The 21,008-nt window shown below is 43.4% G+C and overlaps 1 protein-coding gene across 5 annotated transcripts in view; it reads left to right on the top strand.

Annotated features, from left to right (window-relative positions):
• The window catches only part of PCNX2 (pecanex 2), a 934,799-nt gene that overhangs the window by 773,085 nt on the left and 140,706 nt on the right, over positions 1-21,008 (top strand). For all 5 annotated transcript variants that reach the window (XM_075862603.1, XM_075862600.1, XM_075862601.1 and 2 more), the window contains exon 28: positions 4,492-4,636. In XM_075862603.1, coding sequence (XP_075718718.1) covers positions 4,492-4,636 — 145 coding nt within the window. The remainder of the gene's footprint in view (positions 1-4,491; positions 4,637-21,008) is intronic.

Genomic DNA, 21,008 nt, shown 5'->3' with positions numbered 1-21,008 from the left:
GACTTTATGTCACGTCCAGCAGCAAGCCAAGTCCGTGATTCTTCAGGCAGTTGATTGCATGAAAAGGTATGCCGATAGAAAAAGAAAAGTTCCTCCTTAGTTTTCTCCCGGAGTCAAGGTCTGGCTATCTTCAAAAAACATTTGTCTCAAAATGCCTTCTCACAAATTCGCTCCCAAGTTCCTCTGGCATTTTGAGGTCTTGCAACGAATAAACCCTGTGTCCTATAAGCTTCGGCTGCCTCCTACTCTCAGGATTCCCAACTCGTTCCATGTGTCCCTCCTAAGGCCTGTGGTCCTGAACCACTACAGTAAATCTCCCAGTTCTTCAGTTGCTCCCAGCGGTTCTTCTAACGTCTTTGAGGTGAAGGAAATCCTGGACTACAAGAGGGTAGGAGCAATGACTTTCTATCTGGTGGACAGGAAAGTGTTTGGTCCTGAGTAGAGGTCCTGGGTGACAGAAGAGAACATCAATACTCCAATTCTCATCAAGAAGTTCCTCTTATACTCTGGACCTATAAAGAGGGGCGTAAGGGAGGTTACGGTTGTGCCTGTGGTTGCTGACCGCTGGCACCCTGTACTCACCGGCAGCCACGACCACAGGACACGGAAAGCTTGTCAGCGTCTCTCTCCCAGGAGACATCAGCACACGTGGCTGCACTGTTCTGCTATTGCACCTTTACTGCGCACCACTAAATTGTTCCCTACCCAATCCCCAGATCCTCCTGGACTATAAAAATGACTCTGTCGTCTTCCTCCTTCCCTGAGCGTTGTTGTGTCTTCCCATGTTCATTATTGCAAATGGTCCCTTAGTTTTATCCTGTATCCTTTGTTCCCATATCCAGTATACAGGTACTCTAGTCCTAAAGACTTTCATTGACTGTAGTTTGGCCCGCTGCTACTCCGAGACAGTGGAGCGGCCTAGTGGGTCCACATACCCCACAGCCGTGATATCATTCTTTATTCATGGTAGTATTCTTATGCAAAAATGTGAGTGAGCCCACTCCATTGGATGAAAAGCAATATGAATGGTCTCAGAATGCTTTACTGTTGGCATGCCACGCCACAGGAGTCATGGTTTTATTCTCCAGAAAATTATTCTTCCAGATTTCCCAAACAGTCTGAAGGGGGCTTCATCAGAGAAAATAACTTTACCCCAGTTCTCTGCAGTCCAATCCCTGTACTTCCTGCAGAATGTGAGTCTGTCCTTGATGTATTTCTTGGAGAGAAGTGGCTTCTTTGCTGCCCTTCTTGACACCGGACCAGCCTCCAAAAGCCTTTGCCTCCCTGTACGTGCAGATGTACTTACACCAACCTGCTGCCATTCCTGAGCAAGCTCTGCACTGGTGTTGAATCGATCCTGTAGCTGAATCCTCTTTAAGAGATGGTCCTGGCACTTGCTGGACGTTCTTGAGCACCCTGAAGCCTTCTTCACAGCAATTGAACCTCTCTACTTGAATGGTTAATTTAGGGGCAATCTTACAAGCAGCATTTCAACTGCCTGTGAAGTACAATTTATGCAAAGCAATGATGACTGCACATGTTTCCTTGGAGGTAACCATGGTTAACAGAGAAAGACAATGATTCCAAGCACCATCTTCTTTTTTAAAGTAACCAGTCTTATAATTCAATCCGCATGACAGAATGATATCAGCTGCCTTGTCCTCATTAACACTTTCTCCTGAGCAGGATACACTGCACTGGGAGAAGAATACAACTAAGGGACCATTTGCAATACGAACATGGGTAGACAACAATGCTCAGGCAAGGAGTAGAAGGGCAGAGCCTTTTTATAGTCCAGGGTGATCTGGGGATAGGTTAGGGAACTTTACCATGTGCGCACGCTGGCCCTTTAAGGCCGGGACCGAGTGCGTGCACCCTAACATTCGGAGCAGGGCTGGATGGAGAGAAACGCTGGTAGGATGCCAACGGTCTGTGGTGGCGGCCATCGCCGAGTAAGGAGTGACGGCGGTCCGCGACCACGGCCGTGACACATTGGTATATGTCATAACTTTATTTATATACACAGCATATGAATAGAAAAAAGGCTAAGTTAAAATCCCCTTCAAAATCCCTATAAATAAATGTGATAGACAATACTCATTATTCCTGTTTGCCAAACTATAATGATCTGATTCCTGCCATACTGGGTTAAAGAACCGACGGGATGGCAAAATTTCACCTAGCACCCCCCCCCCCCACCATTCCCATGACAGTTAGGGTAAAGGTACTCAGCTGGCTGCAGGATTTTAGTTCCTCTAGCTGGTTGAGTGGTTGATTCTGATCATAACAGCTAACATGTATGGAATCAGACCTTGGAGAAAATCGGAACAGTTGCTTTGGGCAACAACCAATGTAAATTCACTTTAAACGTATTGTAGATGGGAACAAAAGCATGGTCAAGCATTCCATGAAAAAACAAAAACCAGCCGAGAGTAGAATGTCCATATCAGTAAGAAAAAGGGTTAATCTAAAGACAGAGCCGAGGCCCAGTTCCAAGAATTCAAATAGTCATCTGATACAGGGTGTAACCAGGAGCTTGATCGGAAACTGCATACACAAGGAAACTCACAAGCAACAATGAAAACCTTAAATACTACACCCTAGAATCTGATATGATGAAGACAGAGAAATTAGATTGGTTCTGCAAAACCAGCCGAGAGCAGAATGTCCAAATCAGTAAGAAAATGGTTTAAGCTAAAGACAGAGCCGAGGCCCAGTTCCAAGAATCCAAATAGTCATCTGATACAGGGTGTAACCAGAAGCTTGATCAGAAACTGCATACACAAGAAAATTCACAAGCAACAATGAAAGACTTAAATACTACAAGAAAGAGGAATGAGATTGGCTCTGCAACTCAACCCAGAGCCGCCCAGAAGCTAGGATAGTAGTCATAACAACCTTAAAGAAACGAACGTTTCCTAACACTAATACTTAGTAAAGCAGTCTTTTTAATCGTTTTTTTAAAATATATATCTCATATTATGATATTTAGATACAAATGGAGTATTTTAAGTGAATATTTCCATTTTATCAAAGTAAATAGGATACACCGGAAATTACAAATTATCACCTATCCACTGGATAAGTGACAGCTGCTAGATTGGTGGGAGTCCAACCGCTGGGACCCCACCAATCACCAGAGATGGGGTCCCAGGTACCCTGTACTCCCCAGCTGCAAAGCAATGATGCACAGGTCAAAACCGACTTATATGAGTTTCAAAGGAATCTATCCTCAGAAAATATAATTATGGTATAGATAATTTTTTTTTAAACATTTTTTCATTTTAAAAAATTTTCTATGTCACTATTCAAATATCAAAAATGTCTCTAGATATATATATATAAAAAAAATCTGAGATTGAATTTTTGACACTGACCACTGACGCCTCATTCACATCTGCATTGGAGGTTCCGTCAAGGGCCTCCATCGCAGATCAGGTCGAGAATACTGGGGAAAATATTGCAGCATGCTGCGCTATTGTTTCCAGTATAACCACGGACACCCTGACAGAAACCCGACAAAACCAATTAAAGTCAATAGGTTCTGTCGGCCACATTGTGGGGTTCGTGTGCAACAGAATCGACGCTTCCGTTTTTTCCCTTGTTTTGCTCCCCTGATGTGATGGAGCAGATCAACAGAATGCTGGTGTAAACCCAACACTTCCTTACTTGTACAGACTATTTTTCATCTCTTTATCATCACAGACAGGATTAAAATGAAAGGTCACACCTTTATTATACAGCTGAAGGCAGATCACACAGGATCATACCATTGACAATAGATTAGGTCCTCTTCCCTTCTTTCTATTCCTGCTCAGTCACATCTGCATATGTCACAGAGCATGTCCACAACACTTTCTCATAGAAGTCAATGAGTCGTTCCTAGGTCCTGGTGCCTGCTGTAAATAAACTCTCTGGAACCGCAGTTGCAGCAGCTCAGGCAAGACGGCTGGAAAGGTACCATGTATGTGTACATGAGGAGTAGCACTATTTCTGGTCATTATATAACTTTGACTTCGCAATTTAGAGCAGTTTTCGCCTTTGCATGTTACATCTCTAGTTTGCATTATGTCCGTAGTTTGCATTCCTCTCTGAGCTGGGGTGTGGAGACTAGCAGCTATACACTAAACCCAGGGGAGGGAAATCTGCTCTACAACCTCCTCTCTCACTCAGATACATGCTCAGGCTTATGCAGGACACAATATATATATATATATATATATATATATATACATACATATATATATATATATATATATATATATATATATATATATATATATATATATATATAAAACCACAGATTTTTTACGAGAGAGAGTTAGAGTGAGAGTTATACGTTTCTTTATAATCACCTGTACTATTCATTTATTCAAAGTTTGTTGAAATTACAGTGCCCATATCTATTTTTAGTCAGTAAAAAGAAAATAAGGTGATACGTTCACTGAAGCCAAGAAGTGTGTGTTAAAATATTTCACTTTATCCTTTTAGTTTGGATGCATTTCTTCATGGACTTCATACCCTATTTAAGGGGCATTATCAAATATCCAAAGAAGAGGAATGGGTGTTTGCAGACATGGACTTATTACACACAGTTGTTTCTCCAGCAATTCGAATGGCCTTAAAATTGCATCAGGTTTGTGTGTAATATGTATATTAATATAACACTGCCAGTTGTATTGTAGCAGTTTTCAAAAGCTCAGCGGTAGAACAGGACAGTATGAACGTTACTGGACATGTACATTTATGGTTCAATCAGTTTTATCTGGCACAATGCAATACAGCCATTACAAAATATATTCTGATCAGAAATTATGTGCATATGAGCCATCTTTACAAAAATAGTATGTCGGTTATAGTACTGTACGTATACAAAAACAAAATAAAATTAACAGTTCAACATGTGAACAGAGTGGACACGAAGACAACACGTAGACAATGGGGGAATAGGAATTAGAGAAAAGACAGAAAAAAGTTGAGGCTGGTTTACACGGGCAGATTTTTGCCATAACGAGTGCCGATCAATGATAAAACAATATCGATTGCCGATCGATGCTAGTTAACAATCTTTTTTACACTGTATGATGCTTTCTGTATGGGGTATTAACGATTATTTGGTTCCCATCAGTTTGCATCATTGTCGGCAGCACATCCCGTTAACATGAGGAGATCTGCTGCTGACAACGATGATTTTATAAGCCGCACCAACAATGTGATCAGCCGACGAACGAGCATTTGCTAATTTGTCGGCTAATTACTACCCTGTTTACACGGGCCAATAATCAGGAACATGCGTTCGTAAGAACACTCGTTTGGCCGATTATTGCCCTGTGTAAATGGGCCTTAAAGGACGAGTGTCGCGGAAAAATTTTTTTTTAGATCAATTTGCTTTTAGTGTTTTATTTAAAAAAAAGTTATTTATTTGTGTGTTTGTGTTTTACTTTTTTTTATTTTTTCACTTTTTCGTGTCTATGGGGGCTGACATTTTTTTTCCATCTCTGTATGTGTCGATTAACGACACATACAGACATGGAATACAGCACATACAGCCCCATAGTGAATGCGAACGGGGCCCGTTCCATCCACTATGCTGTACGCCGTCTGTGTGGGAACGGCGCATGCGCCGCTCCCACACAGTCCAAATTGAAGGTCTTCGGCCGAGCGACGTCCGGCGCCATTTTCTTGTGGACCGGAAGCCGCGGCAGGACAGTAAGATTACTACTTCCGGTCGCGGCTTCCGGACTTGTGCACTTGGAGCGGAGGGAGCAGACAGAGCGGACGGACCGGATGGAGCGGCGGCAGCAGGAGCAGGTAAGTTAGGTCTGTGTATGTAAGTGTTTTACTGTGTGTTTACTACTGTATGTAAACCTACTACACTGTGTGTTAGCTCAAAAAATGGTGACACACAGTATAGGAGGTTTGACCGTTCAATCCCCTCCTTTCTCCTGGCACTAGCCAGGATAAAGGAGGGGGGATTCTGTGAGCTCACTAGAGCGAGTGAGTTTTCTCAAATTTTGCAGCATAAAGCAATGTGGTTGCTTTACCACATGCCAATGCTGCAATTTTGGGAATTGCTCCATCTAGTGACCAGCACTGGGAAATTTTATAAATTAGAATCTAATTTATAATATTTCCTGACTCGTGAAAAAATTAAAACAATTAGAACAATGTTTAATCACTTATACACTAAATGTTTAACTAAAAAAAAATAAAAAAATTCTAGCGACACATTACCTTTAAGGAGTAGAAGTGCGCTGGACTGGGAAATCAAGTTATCAAAGGAGGATCAGGCACTTCAGCAGACTCCTTAAACTTTTGCCAAGGTTCTGCTTTGGCTATAGTGCCGCTGGCAGCAATGATCAGGAAAAGCCCTGATATAGTGGGATTCAGGTTTGGAGTATGGGAAGTAAAAGTGTCTCTATGTGAATGACATGTTGCTCTTCCTTGGAGATGATCAATAATTGCTGGAGGCTTTAATGTCAACCATAGAGACCTTTGGTCAATATTCAGACTTGACCATAAACTGGTCTAGATCCATGTTAATGCCCATAGATCCACAACCTCTGACAACCAGATATGATAATCTCCCTTTGAAATTGGTCACATTATTTCAGTTCCTAGGTATACACATATGTATGAATCTTTCTGACTATGAAAATATTTATTTTCATTTAAAGAGGCTCTGTCACCACATTAAAAGTGCCCTATCTCCTACATAATCTGATCGGCGCTGTAATGTCAGCGTCATACACTTCTCATTGTTCCAGCCCAGCATGATCCACAGCACAGTGTGATTGTGCAGTGAAAGAAGCTGGGCTGGAACAATGAGAAGTGTATGACGCTGATTAGTCACTGATTGGTCAGCCTCATACACTTCTTTACAACACCCACTTGGTCAAAAGTAAAAACACGCCCAGTTGGTCTTTAAGAAACTAAATCTAAAATTGCTCATAACTTGCTCAAAAATGATCGTTTTTCAAAATAAAAACCACGGCTGTTATCTACATTACAGCGGCAATCAAATTATGTAGAAGATAGGGCATTTATAATCTGGTGACAGAGCTTCTTTAAATTGACATTGGAAGTGGGTAGAACCAGTCTGATCAAGATGGTCTGGATGCCCCAGTGTTTATATTTACTACATAATGCTCCGATTTGGATCCCTAACATCATTGAAGCCTAACATCATGTCTAAAAACATTGTTTTAAATAGGTGAATACAAGTAATCACATGGTCCGTTTCAACCAGTGAAAATCGTGAACCCGGTCTCCCAGGTGAAACATACATTAGTCTTAATGACAATCTTCTACTTCTTATATAAGCAACTTGGGACGAACTCAATTTAGTTGTCAAGGACGCCATCACTAAGTGACGATAAGTCACGTGTGACCAGGACTCCGAAGAATCAACGAAAAAAAGAGAGAAAGGGCAGGTTATTTCTGTCTCTAGCTAATAATATAGATTACAAAGTGTTAAGATCTTCAAATAATCTACTGTGTTAAATCACCTATATGAACTAGATCACTGAAGTGATCAAAAATTTAAGGGAATGCTCGTAATATCTGTCCGATTAAATACATCAGACAATTATACCGCAAAAGAAACACAAGACTATAAATTGATTATCGATCATCACCTGTGACCTCCCCATTAAGGTCCCTATGATCTCAAAAATCAATGCACAAAAAAACTTGCAATGGATGAAAACAGAGGAGCAATTATGATCTTCATTCTGGTCATATATCCGCTGGAGTGTGGTGAATGAATCTCCATCAAGAATATTCTTAAACTGTAAAAAATATTTAAAAAGACATTAAGAAAACAGGAAGATGAAAATTGATGCAATGAAATGTATCCAAAAAATCACCCATCATGTGTACATTGTTAATAAAAATGTTAAAAACAGCAATGGTATCTTAGAGTCCAGGTATTATCTTATATTCTAGATTCAAACCTTTGGGATATAAGGAATCTAGTTCAAAGATCCAACGTAATTCCAATAGCTTTTGTCCATCCCCTCCCCTCCTGAGTATCGGGACACAATCTATTACCCTAAATCTCAATTGATTTAACTGGTGATTTTTCTCAATAAAATGCCTCGGTAATGGAAGTTCCATCATTTTCTTCCTGATTGTACTCTTATGCTTATTAATTCTCAATTTAATAGGCATAGTCGTCTCTCCTATGTAAATTAATGAACAGGGACATGTGATCATATACACAACTAAATCTGAATTACATGTAAACCTATGTCCAATATTGAAGATCTTCCCAGTGTAGGGGTGCTGAAATTTATTCCCCTTCAAAATATTGTTGCAATTGCAACAATTTAAACACGGAAAATTTCCATTTTTGGGGGGGGGCAAAGTAGTGATTGTGTGTTTTTCTTTCTACTTCCCACATCTGACTTAACCAATGTATCTCTGATATTCTTAGTCCTCCGATAGGACATAATAGGTGGTGTTCTCAATGTGTCAATCTCATTATGTCCCTTCGACACTATCGGCCAATTCTTTCGCAGAATATTACCTATACGACCACTCAAATTGCCAAAGGTTGAAATGAATGGTATACGTTCAACTTGTGTATTCTTGGTTTTAGACTCCAAACTATTGTCTAGTCTATCCCTATGTTTCTGCACAAGATTCCTAGGATATACTCTCCTCTTAAATCTATTACACATCTGGGTCAACCTAACTTGTTTTTGTGTGGTGTCTGACACAATTCTATCAACTCTTAGCAGTTGACTCCATGGCAAAGACCAGGGGCGTAACTAGGAAAGACTGGGCCCCATAGCAAACTTTTGACTGGGGCACCCCCCCCCCTCTGCTGGGTATCACACAACCCCCCCCTTGTAGATAGTGCCTCCCTATAGATTCCACCACACAGCGCCCCCCTATAGATAGTACCATACACAGCCCCCTGTAGATAACGCCATACAGCCCCCTCTGTAGATTACGCCATACAGACCCCACCCAAAAAAAAAACGGCCTATAGTTTGTCCTACAAAAGACATGCATCCCCTATCCACAGGATAGGGGATACATGTGTGATCGCTGTCAGCGATAAGGAGAACGGCGGACCGAAAGTCCCCCGAAGTTCTCCATGACTAACCTCGGACTTCCGGCGTCTGCGCAGCTCAATAAAAATGAAAGGAGCGCTGGTCACGCATGCGCACAAGCACGACCGGTGCGCAAGTCATTTCCATGGAGCTGCAGACAGACTACGGAAGTCCGAGGTTTGTCATGGAGAACTTAGGGGGGACTTTCGGTCCCCCGTTCTCCTCATCGCTGGGCGTCCCAGCGATCCCACATGTATCCCCTATCCTGTGGTTAGGGGATGCATGTCTTTTGTAGGAACAACCCCTTCAGTGGCGTCGCGCTGTAGCAGCCATAGCGGCTGCTAGCGGAGCCTGCGGCCATGGGATGGGGCCGTGCCGGCGGGTGGCACGGGCCCCCTCATGCTGCAGGCCCCGTAGAAGTCGCTACGGCTTCTATAGCGGTAGTTACGCCACTGCGCATAGGTTTGTACGGCGTAAAACTACAGCTCCCAGCATGGCCGAAACAATGATAAGGATATGCTGGGAGATGCGGTTTCACATAAAAAAAATCATACCACCATCATCTCGCTGCAGATCATACAGTGACTACAATACTGATTAGAGGCAGAATAAACATTTACATTAAGTGACTCACCGGTGAGGTCTCAGATTCTAGTTCTTTTCTTCTCCCTCCGGTTCAGACATCTATGATGGATTTCTCCTGGCCATGACCCATTTCTGCAGTTTTCCGTTTAGATGTCTTCAGCTTCTCACTTTTAAAACATTTCAGCACCTGTAAACAAAGTTAAAATTCTCAACACATCTAAATATTACTGTCACACACACACACACACACACACACACACACACACACACACACACACACACCGTGCCCCCTGTAGATAGTGCCCCCTGTAGATAGTGCCCCCTGTAGATAGTGACCTACATAGAAGCCCCTGTAGATAGTGCCCACATATGGACTCCAGAGCTGCAAGGCAATAGTGCTAACCACTGAGCCACCGTGCTGCCCTACATATAGCTTCCCCTATAGTTAGTGCTCCACGTATAGCCCACCCCTGTATATAGTGTCCCACACATAGCCCACCCCTATAGAAAGTACCCTAAAAAATAGCTCCCCTATAGATAGTGCTCTACATATAGCCCACCCCTGTATAGTGTGTCACATATACTGCCCCACATATAGACCCCCCTGTAGATAGTGGCCCACATCCCCACATACAGACCTCCGCTGTAGCTAGTGCCCCACATATAGACCCCCCCCTGTATATAGTGGCCCACATATAGACCCCCCTGTAGATAGTGGCCCACATCCCCACATACAGACCTCCCCTGTAGCTAGTGCCCCACATATAGACCCCCCTGTATATAGTGGCCCACATATAGACCCCCCTGTATATAGTGGCCCACACCCCCACATATAGACCACCCTGTATATAGTGGCCCACACCCCCACATATAGACCCCCCTGTAGCTACTGCCCCACATATAGACCCCCCTGTAGCTACTGCCCCACATATAGACCCCCCTATATATAATAGCCCACATAAAGACGACCCCCCCCCTGTAGATAGACCCCCCCACAATAGATAATTAAAATTCACATTTTTATGAGGAAAAAAATATATAAAGTTGACATACTCACATTCTCCGGTTCCCACGCTGTTGACTTGCGATGCAGACATGCTCTCTTCTGAGCATGTCTGCAGGAGCTGAATGAGCGTCCTTCAATGACGCTGATTGGCGGGGCAGAATGACTTGCCCCGCCAATCAGCACCTTCCAAGCATGGAAGCGGCGCGATGATGTCATCGCGCCGCTAGCCAATCAGTGTCATTGTGAGGCACTGGATGGTCAGGCACGGAACATGCCCGGCCATTCAGTGCTAATACATGTATTTGGCTGCCGCTAGCACCGGGGCCCCCTCCGGTGCTAGCGACACCTACAGGCATGAGAGTGCCTGTGTAAGGCTCGGTGGCGTGGGCCCCACAGTAGCGGTGCTATCCCTGTAGCAGCCATAACGGCTGCTAGCGGCGCCACCGGGCATTTGGGAGGGCGTGTCGGCTGGCGGCACGGGCCCCCTCAAGCCCCGGGCCCCGTAGCAGCCGCTACTGCTGCTACCGCGGTAGTTACGCCACTGGCAAAGACTCTATCATGTGTCTAGGGTGGTTACTGCTATATAAGAGGAGATTATTTCTGTCTGTGGGTTTCACAAATAGATCTGTGGAGAATACTCCATCTTTTACGAGCATTCCCTTAAATTTTTGATCACTTCAGTGATCTAGTTCATATAGGCGATTTAACACAGTAGATTATTTGAAGATCTTATCACTTTGTGATCTATATTATTAGCTAGAGGCAGAAATAACCTGCCCTTTCTCCCTTTTTTTCGTTGATTCTTCGGAGTCCTGGTCACACGTGACTTATCGTCACTTAGTGATGGCGTCCTTGACAACTAAATTGAGTTCGTCCCAAGTTGCTTATATATAGCTACAATTGCGCTATATGGATCGATGGATTCTTGTCATGATTGAGGATATTACTTTATCTATATATACTCGATTGTGATATTCTTTTTGGTCAAGTGCTTGTTTCTATTGTGCCGCAGAGACGACTGATTGCGCAGTAGCGTTTTAGGATCGTAACTGGAACATGGAGTGTGGTGAACTTCCCTCCTTTGTTTTTCTATCATAAGAGTAGCGATTGATATATTGATATTGATGATGTATTGAAGATGTATTGTATGTTGCATTTTTTCACTTTTTGAGTATTATATAACAAGTTGAAGATTGTCATTAAGACTAATGTATGTTTCACCTGGGAGACCGGGTTCACTATTTTCACTGGTTGAAACGGACCATGTGATTACTTGTATTCACCTATTTAAAACGATGTTTTTAGACATGATGTTAGGCTTGACAAAGACCCCTCACTCACTATGGGTCGAAACGTTGCCTGTCGATTGTGGATGTCTTGACAATAAAAACCACTTTGAAGATTTGAAGACGTGTGCTGTTGTCCTACTACTTCTTTTGAAATTTACATCATGCCGGAGTGGGTTTGCCTGGCTTGACAGCGTGCACCGCATCAGATTCGGGATTAAGTGCTGCTTCAAAAATCCTTTTCTCTTGATATCCACAGGATATGTCATAAATGTCAGATAGATGCGGGTCCCAACTCTGGGACGCGCATCTATCTCCAGAAAGGTGCCCCCTAAACAACGTTCAATCTAACCCGGCTCCGCTGTCTTCCGGCCACTTCCTGGTTACATGCTCGAATTACGGAAGCAGCGTAACTCGCTGAGCTACGCAGATTCCGTAACTCCCATAGAACTAAATAGTAGTTAAGGAAACAGCGTAGCATGCTATGCTGCTTCTGTAACTGCCATTCATTACTATGGGAGTTACGGGAACAGCGTAGCTCAGCGAGTTACACTGTTTCTGTAACTCATCCATGTTTTGCAGTGTATTGTACCAGCAGTGTACATTTTTTTTAAAAGTTAAAAAAACAACCTTTTCCTATTTTTCCCAAGCACAATGTAAAAATAAAAAAATAATAAAAAAAATTGGTATTGCTGCATCCGTAAAAGTACGAAACTATTACAATATAGCATTATTTGACTCACCCAGTGAACGGCATAAAAAAATAAATATTTAAAACCCCAGAATCGTTGTCTTTTGGTCACCATAGCGCTAAAAATAATGAAATAAAAAGTGATAAAAAAAATCACATGTACCAAAAAAATGGTGTTAATAAAAACTACAGCTCGTCCCACAAAAGCTAAGCCCTCACACCGCTCAAACGATGGAAAAATATAAGTTATGGCTCTCATAATGTGGTGAAACTGAACAAATAATTGTTTTTAACCAATAGATTTTTCTTTGTAAAAGAAGTAAAATATGAATATTTTTCCTATTTTCTGTTGTCTAAAACCTGGGTGCGTTTTATAGTCAGGTGCGTCTTATAGTCCAAACAATATGGTATTTAATTTATCCCGCAGAGGGAATGCCATAAAAAAAAAAAATTAAAACAACGCCAGAATCACTGTTTTTGGGCCCCATCTCCTCCCAAAAAATGGAATAAAAAGTAATCAAAAAGTCACATTTACCCGAAAATAGTACCAAAAAAAACCACAGTCTGTCCCGCAAAATAAATCCCTGACACAGCTTTGTCCACGCAAAAATAAAAAAGTTATGGGTCTTAGATTATTGCGGCACAAAAAACTAATTATTTTTTTAAAAAAAACAGATTTTTATTGTGCAAAAGCTGCAATACATGAAAAAAACAATATAAATTTGGTATCGCCGTAATCGTATAGACCTGCAGAATAAAGTTAACATGTATTTCATGGCACACAGTGAATGCAGAAAAATTAAAAAAAATTAAAAACAATTCCAGAATTGCTTGTTTTTGGTCATTTCCTCTTCCAACAAATGAAATAAAAAGTGATCAAAAAGTCGTATGTGTCCCAAAATGGTACCAATAAAATCCACAGATTGTCTCGCAAAAAACAAGCCCTCACACTGCTCCATCCATCGAAAAATAAAAAATGTATGGCACTAGTAATGCGGGGATAAAAAAAACAACTCAAGGTGCAGGCCGGAGGGCTTGCCTTTCAGGACCCTAGTATTTAGGAACTAGGAAGCGAAAGGACATAGCACATCTGCTGGAAGCAAGGGAATCTGTATTTTACCAGGGCAACATTTCCCAGCAAAATTTACCAAATTACATAGGAGGAAAAGTCCCCAAAATGTGCAGAGTGTTACAGAAGGGGGATAAGAAAGAATACCGTTTATCAGTGCGACACTGGCCTGTGCATAACAGATTTCTTCACAGCGTAACACACATCTATGGATAATTGTATTACTTACCCCATTATTATACCCTCATTTTATGCCCTGATGTACTCCGCACAGCTTACATATTCCCCCACATTATAAACTGAAAAACCTGTAAAACTCTGAACAAAACTACTACCAAGCAAAATCTGCACTCCAAATGGCGCTCCTTTCCTTCTATGCTCTATAGTGTGCCCAAACAGCAGTTTACATCCACATGTATGGCAATGTCATACATGGGAGAACCCCCCTAACAATTTATGGGGTAAGATTTTTTTTAGTTGCTCAAGATGGGCAGAACATATTGAGCGGTGAAATGGCATATCAGAGGAAAAATTGCAATTTTCACTTTGCATCATCCATTGCGTATTATTTTCTGAAAAACACCTGTGGGGTCTAAATGCTCACTACACCCCATGATAAATGCCTTTAGGGGTAGAGTTTTTAAAATGGGGACACTTTTTTTTTTTTTGGTACATCAGGGGTTTTGCAAATGCGACATGGCGTCCGCAAATCAATCAAGCAAAATCTACGCTTTAAAAGTCAAATACCACTCCTTTTCTTCTTAACCCTCCCATATGTCCAAACAGCCGTTTATAACCACATATGGGGTAGTACCATACTAACAAGAGACATTGCTTTCCAAATGTTGGGGTGCTTTTTCTCCTTTATTCCTTGTGAAAATCAAATATGCTGATCTGAAACTACATCTTATTGGAAAAAAAAATTATTTCATTTTCAAAGCTTAATTCTAATTAATTCAGCAAAAAAACTTTGAGGTCAATATTCTCACTATACCCCTCTTTAAGGGGTGTAGTTTCCCAAATGCAGTCACTTTTTGGGTGTTTCCACTAAACTAGTACTACAGCGGTTCAGCAAATGCGACATGACACCCAGAAACGATTCCAAAAGCCAAAAGGAGCTCCTTCCCTTCTGAGCCCTACCGTGTGCCCAAACAGCAGTTTATGACCGCATATGGGGTATTGCCGTACTCGGGAGAAATTGCTATACAAATACTAGGGTTCTTTTTCTCCTTTAGTTCTTGTGGAAATTAAAAAAAATAAACCTACATTTAATTGGAAAAAAAATAAAATTTAATTTTTACAGCCTATTTCTAATAATTTCTGTAAAAAATCTTTGGGGTCAAATTGCTCATTATACCCCCTGATAATTTCCTTGATGGGTGTAGTTTCCCAAATGGGGTCACTTGTGGAGGGGTTTCCACAGTTTTGGCCCCTCAGGGGCTTTGCAAATGCAACATGGCCTCCACAAACCATTCCAGCAAAATTTGAGCTCCAAAAGCCAAATGGCGCTCCTTCCCTTCTGATTCCTGCCGTGTGTCCAAACAGCCATTTATGACCACATATGTGGTATTGCTGTACTCAGGAGAAATTGTTTTACAAATGAAGGGGTGCTTTTTCTCCTAAAGTCCTTGTGGAAATGAAAAAACTCTGTTTTATTGGAAAAATTACATTATTCATTTTCACATCCCAATTCTAATAAAATCTATGAAACACCTGTGGGGTCAAAATGCTAACTATAAACCTATGTAAAGTCCTTGTGGGGTGTAGTTTCCATAATGGGGTATTTTTTTTTGCGGTGTTTCCTTTGTTTTGGTATCACAAGACCTCTTCAAACCTGACATGGTGTCTAAAATATAATCTAATAAAAAGAAGGCCGCAAAATCCTCTAGGTGCTCCTTTGCATCTAAGGCCAGTGCTTCAGTCCATTGGCAAACTAGCGCCACATGTGGGATATTTCTAAAAACTGCAGAATCGTGGTAATACATTTTTAGTTGTATTTCTCTGGTACTCTTTTAATAGAAAAATATAAAACATTACAAAATAAACGGTATTTACAAAACAAACACAACAAAACAAAACTTATGTACATTTCTGTACAATTTACCCAGCCTGGCCCTTCTTACATAAATCCCCATGCATACATAACTATAATCCCATACTCATTCATACACACACCTAAACCCCCCCAACCCCAAGAAAACATAACTATAACACTATATACAACATACTCTTAAAAACCATGTGCCAACCAATGGCCCCCTAAAAAAAAACACCACATATATAATACAAAATAAATAATAATCACAATAAAAATATAAACAAAAAAATAACAATAATAATAATAATAATAATAAACTCTAAAAATAAAAGTTACCATCCCATGGTGTACTTACTTCAGTGCACCATGTAAATGAAAAGAAAAGAACAAAACATAAAAAACAACAAAACAAACCCCCAAAAAAAAGAAATTTTTTTATTTTTTTTATATATATATATATATATATTTTTTTCCTTTTTATTAACTTATCCACATTCATACCTAACCCTGTACATACTACCTTATCCATCACCACCCATCACCTCCCCCAACCAGCATCACGCCTCATGTCCTTCCATGTCCGCATAGTTCAGATGCTTGCCCCAACCACCCAACACATCACCCAACTAGCCCGATCCCACGTCTCATGTCCTCCTCACGTCCACGTAGTCCAGAATCAGGCTGGGCACACCCCCAGGCCCCCCACCCCACCTATCTACTGCCCATCTTACCTAAACATTCACACAACCCCATGCATAGACCTATACACCATATCGACACATAACTATAACCAAATACCATACTATATACATAAATCCGAAAACCTAAGTTTGGCTGCTTGTAAGCCCTTTTTCTGTCTCCAAAGAAGCTCAAAACAAAAACCTATTTGTGCTTACTCAGCCCATCACCAGAGGAGAGAGAGAGGAAAGCCCCCCTAGAGCACCAGCCCAGAGGCCAAAGCCACCCCCAACCACCACCCCGGTCCCTATCGCTAAACCTATCTTGCTTGCCCTATCTCTATCCCTTATTACTTTATAAACTAATCTGTCCCTCCTGCTGTCTCTCATTCTGTCCCTATCGCTATTTCCCGGTGTCATGGCCAGGCGTAGACCCCTACCTCCAGTCTAATACCCAGGGGCACCACCTCCCCTCCCCCTGAATGTTGGTTCCACCTAGGGCACCCTAAAATTAAAGCCCCTCCAAAGTCGAGAGGCCTTGGATGCACCCAGTTTCTCAACCTCCAGAGACCGGACCTTCACCAGGTCACCCATGATATTCCTACATACCTCGTCCTCCAGGAGGATTTTACACTGAGTCGATACTAAGCACCGTGCGTTCCACGTGAAATACCTGATCACTAAACTAACTAAAAAAGAAGTGCAATGATCCCTTCCACCAGGTCTCCGAATGCCCCATAGGCCCAACCAGCGTAGGAGAGGTTGGTCAGACCGGGCCAACCGATGGAGGCACCCACCCGTTTGTAAACCTCTGCATTGAAGGGACACGGAAGCAAGAAATGGTCCATGCTTTCCAGCGTGTCATCGCACTCCTCCCGAGGACAACCTCTTTCATCGGAGTTTCTGAACTTCAGATTGCCCCTTACATACAGCCTCCCATGGAAGCAGCGCCAAGCCAGATCCCAAAACTTCTGGGGAATCCTCACAGAGTTTAAAAGTTTTAATCCCACCCCGAGGTCTCTACTTGGGCAGTCCCTGAGCGCCAGGGGCTTCTGGAAGCAGGTCAACAAGACCTTTCTGTCAAGAAATTTTCTCGACATGGTCTTGATCTCCCTCGCCTCCAGACCCCACCGACGAACAACCTTCAGAACCGGGGCGGCATAAGCCGGGAGGTGCCCATGGGGTGCACGCAGGTCTTTCGCTTGGCCTCCTGTCTCCCATTCCTGGAAGAAAGGCCAAAACCATCCCCTGCAGGAGGATATCCACAGAGGAGCCCTTTCTCTTTCAAAGAGGTTCGCCAAATTAATTTTAATGAAGGTGTTTACTAGAAACACCACTGGGTTAACCATACCTAACCCACCTAGTTTCCTCGGTAGGTAAGTAACCTCTCTCTTGATTAGGTTAAGCCGGTTTCCCCATAACAGTTGGAAGAACAGGCTATCGACCCGAGTCCAGAGAGGTTCTGGCAACATGCACACGCTGCCAAGGTAGAGCAACAAGGGCATCAAGTAAGCCTTGGCCAGGTGAACCCTTTCCCTAAGGGACAAAGACCATCCCTTCCATTGGCCAACCTTCTGGGCAGCTATTGATAGCCTACCTTCCCAGTTTTTCTTGGGGTAATCACCCGGGCCAAATTCAATGCCTAAGATTTTAGCAGACCCTTTGGGCTCTGGGAGGGTGTCCGGGAGATCAAAACTGGGACCCCCCCCCCAGCCAGAGACTTTCACACTTGTCCCGGTTGATCCTGGACCCAGATGCCTGTGAGTAGCGCTCAACTTCTGACATCACCCACTCTGCCTCCCCTCTCGAGGAGACAAAGATAGTGACATCATCCGCGTATGCAACCACCCTCTGAGTGGCCTCCGGCCCCTCCAAGTCCATCCCCACCCCCGCCAATGGCCCACGATCGAGCCGCCTAAGAAAGGGGTCGATCGCGAAAACTTACAGCAAGGGGCTTAAGGGACAACCCTGGCGGACACCAGACCCAACCTCAAAGGGGGTTCCAGTCCAACCGTTCACCAGTGCAAAAGACTCAGCCCCAGCGTATAGGGTCTGGAGCCAATTAACGAACTCACCCGGTAGGCCATACCTCAGAAGGACTGACCATAGGTACTTGTGATTCACCCGGTCAAAAGCTTTGGCCTGATCCAAGGACAGCATGTACCCCTCCCATCGGCCAGAATGTCCCTGCTCCACTGCCTCTCTGACACTGAGGACAGCACTAAAGGTGCTGCGGCCTGGAACAGAGCAATGCTGGGCCGACGAAAGGAGCCGGGGTGCAAACTTCACCAGCCGATTAAACAGTACTTTTGCGAGAACCTTTCTGTCCGTATTGAGGAGCGCTATGGGACGCCAGTTCTCAATACGGGTCGAATCCTTACCCTTTGACAGAATGATCAAGGCCGACTTGCCCATTGACTTTGGCAGAGTGCCCGAGGAGAGACACTCATTAAAAACCGCAGTCAAGAGGGGAACTAAGGTTCCCTTAAAAGCCTTATAAAACTCAGATGTTAAGCCATCTGGGCCTGGTGACTTTTTGATGGCCAACCCATCAATCGCCAGCATCACCTCCTCTTCCTTGATCGACTCTGTCAAAACACCAAGCGAGGGGTCTGCTCCTGGCTCAGGGATGGTTTCAGCCAGGAAAGCCGACATTTCGTCTCGGTTTAGTTCCTGCTCACCCAAAAGCTGCGAATAAAAGGATCTGATGACCTCCAGGATCCCTGATTTGGAACTCATCAGGGAGCCTGTTCTATCTACCAGTCCTGTCACCAAACCATACCGAAGAAAGAATAGAGCTTATAGTCAGAATATATAAGAATATATCAATTTTATTATACAAAATAACACACATTTAAAAACACATAATTATGAAGACTCTAGTACTAACACTGTGGTACATGGTTCAGCACGAAAAAATACTAGATAAAGCGGTATAATGGCATAGAGTGCAAACTGCATACACTACCCACATAGATACTACAATGTCACATCCAAATGGATTGTATATTGATGACCCACAGTGTCCTCTCAGTAATATAAGTTTAGAGGCTAATGCCAAATCAAAGGAGGATCACAGGGGGAACAAACACTTCTTGTATAGTGAGCAATACAGCAGTGCAATCTTACCCATTCAGAGGGAGTGAAGGTTGTCTATACACATCCGTGCTGAATCGACCACAGGGACAGTCCTGTCACCACCTTACGACTCACTGACATCTTGCAGTTCCAGTAAGGGTCGGGCGAGCGGTACCTCCCGAAATCCCGTTCAAGAACCAAAGACGTGTGCCTATCATATTGGCATCTTTTGAGCAGAGCTTTCACCCCGGAGATTTCCTCACGGCTACCTCCGGTTGAGACTAGATGTTCGAGTTTCCTCCTCATGTCTTGATACAGGCGATACCTGCTCATGGACCTGAGGCACAAGATCTGGCGGAAAAACTCTGCCACCCGTTCTTTGAACACCTCCCACCACTCAGACTTAGTACCACCTAGATCCAATAAAGGTACCTGGCTCTGAAGAAAATCCTCGAAGGCCTGTCTTATCTCTGCTTCTTCCAGGAGAGTAGAATTCAGCCTCCATATACCTCTTCCCATCTGGAGGGACTCTGCAACATTCAAAGAAAACATAATCATACAGTGATCGGAGAACTCCACCTCAACGATGGACACTGCCAAAGAGATGGCGTCCTCCTTTAAAAAAAACCTGTCTATTCTGGACCTACGACTACCACTATGATAGGTGAACCCCGAGTGGCCTGGGGTATACCGAATGTGGATGTCCTCCAGGCGAGCATCACTAGCTATTCTATTCAACTCGACACTATCATAGGCCAGCACCTTTCTGGAATCTCCTCGGTCTTGGGGCCAAACGACAGTGTTAAAGTCCCCTCCAAAAATGACTTGTCGGCCTGTAAAAAGGAAGGGCTTAATCCTCATGAAGAGACTTTTCCGGTCCCACTTTGTCTGGGGACCGTAGATGTTAATGAGTCTTAGTTCTTGTCCCCTCATGAGAACATCTAAGATCAAGCACCGCCCCATTTCTAACTCGATCATCCGCCGGCATGTGACCGGTGCGGTAAAAAGTACCGCCACCCCGCTATATGGCTCAGCCGCAAGAGACCAGTAGGATGGCCCACGTCGCCACTCCCTCCTAGCTTTCACGACCTCTGCCAAAAGTGACAGTCTGGTCTCCTGCAAAAACAAAATGTCAGCTTCAACCCGGCCGAGAAAATCAAAGGCTGCAAATCTAGCCATATTCGACTTAATGCTGGCAACGTTAATCGATGCCAGCGTCAACGGAGTGGGTGCCGCCATCATAAATGATTGAGTTAGACGGTTTTCTTCTTCCCACCCCTTGCTTTCTCCTCTGAGGAGGACCCCTCACCCTCTTTACCTCTTTTTTTTGTTGTTGAGGAGTCCATAACCTCCACCACCCCCCTCCCATTCTCATCTCCTGGGTCCGGGCCGACCCCCTCCCCCGGGGACAGTGGCCCCCGCAGAAGAGGAGGCTCAACGACTCCTAGACTCCCTACCGTGCTCTCCCCCCCCGGCCTGGGGGTCTGAAATATCCATGAGAACGCGGTATCGGTTG

The sequence above is a fragment of the Rhinoderma darwinii genome, chromosome 4 (genome assembly GCF_050947455.1).
Source record: "Rhinoderma darwinii isolate aRhiDar2 chromosome 4, aRhiDar2.hap1, whole genome shotgun sequence".
Lineage (NCBI taxonomy): Eukaryota > Metazoa > Chordata > Amphibia > Anura > Rhinodermatidae > Rhinoderma > Rhinoderma darwinii.
This window is presented reverse-complemented; position numbering and strand designations above follow the sequence as displayed.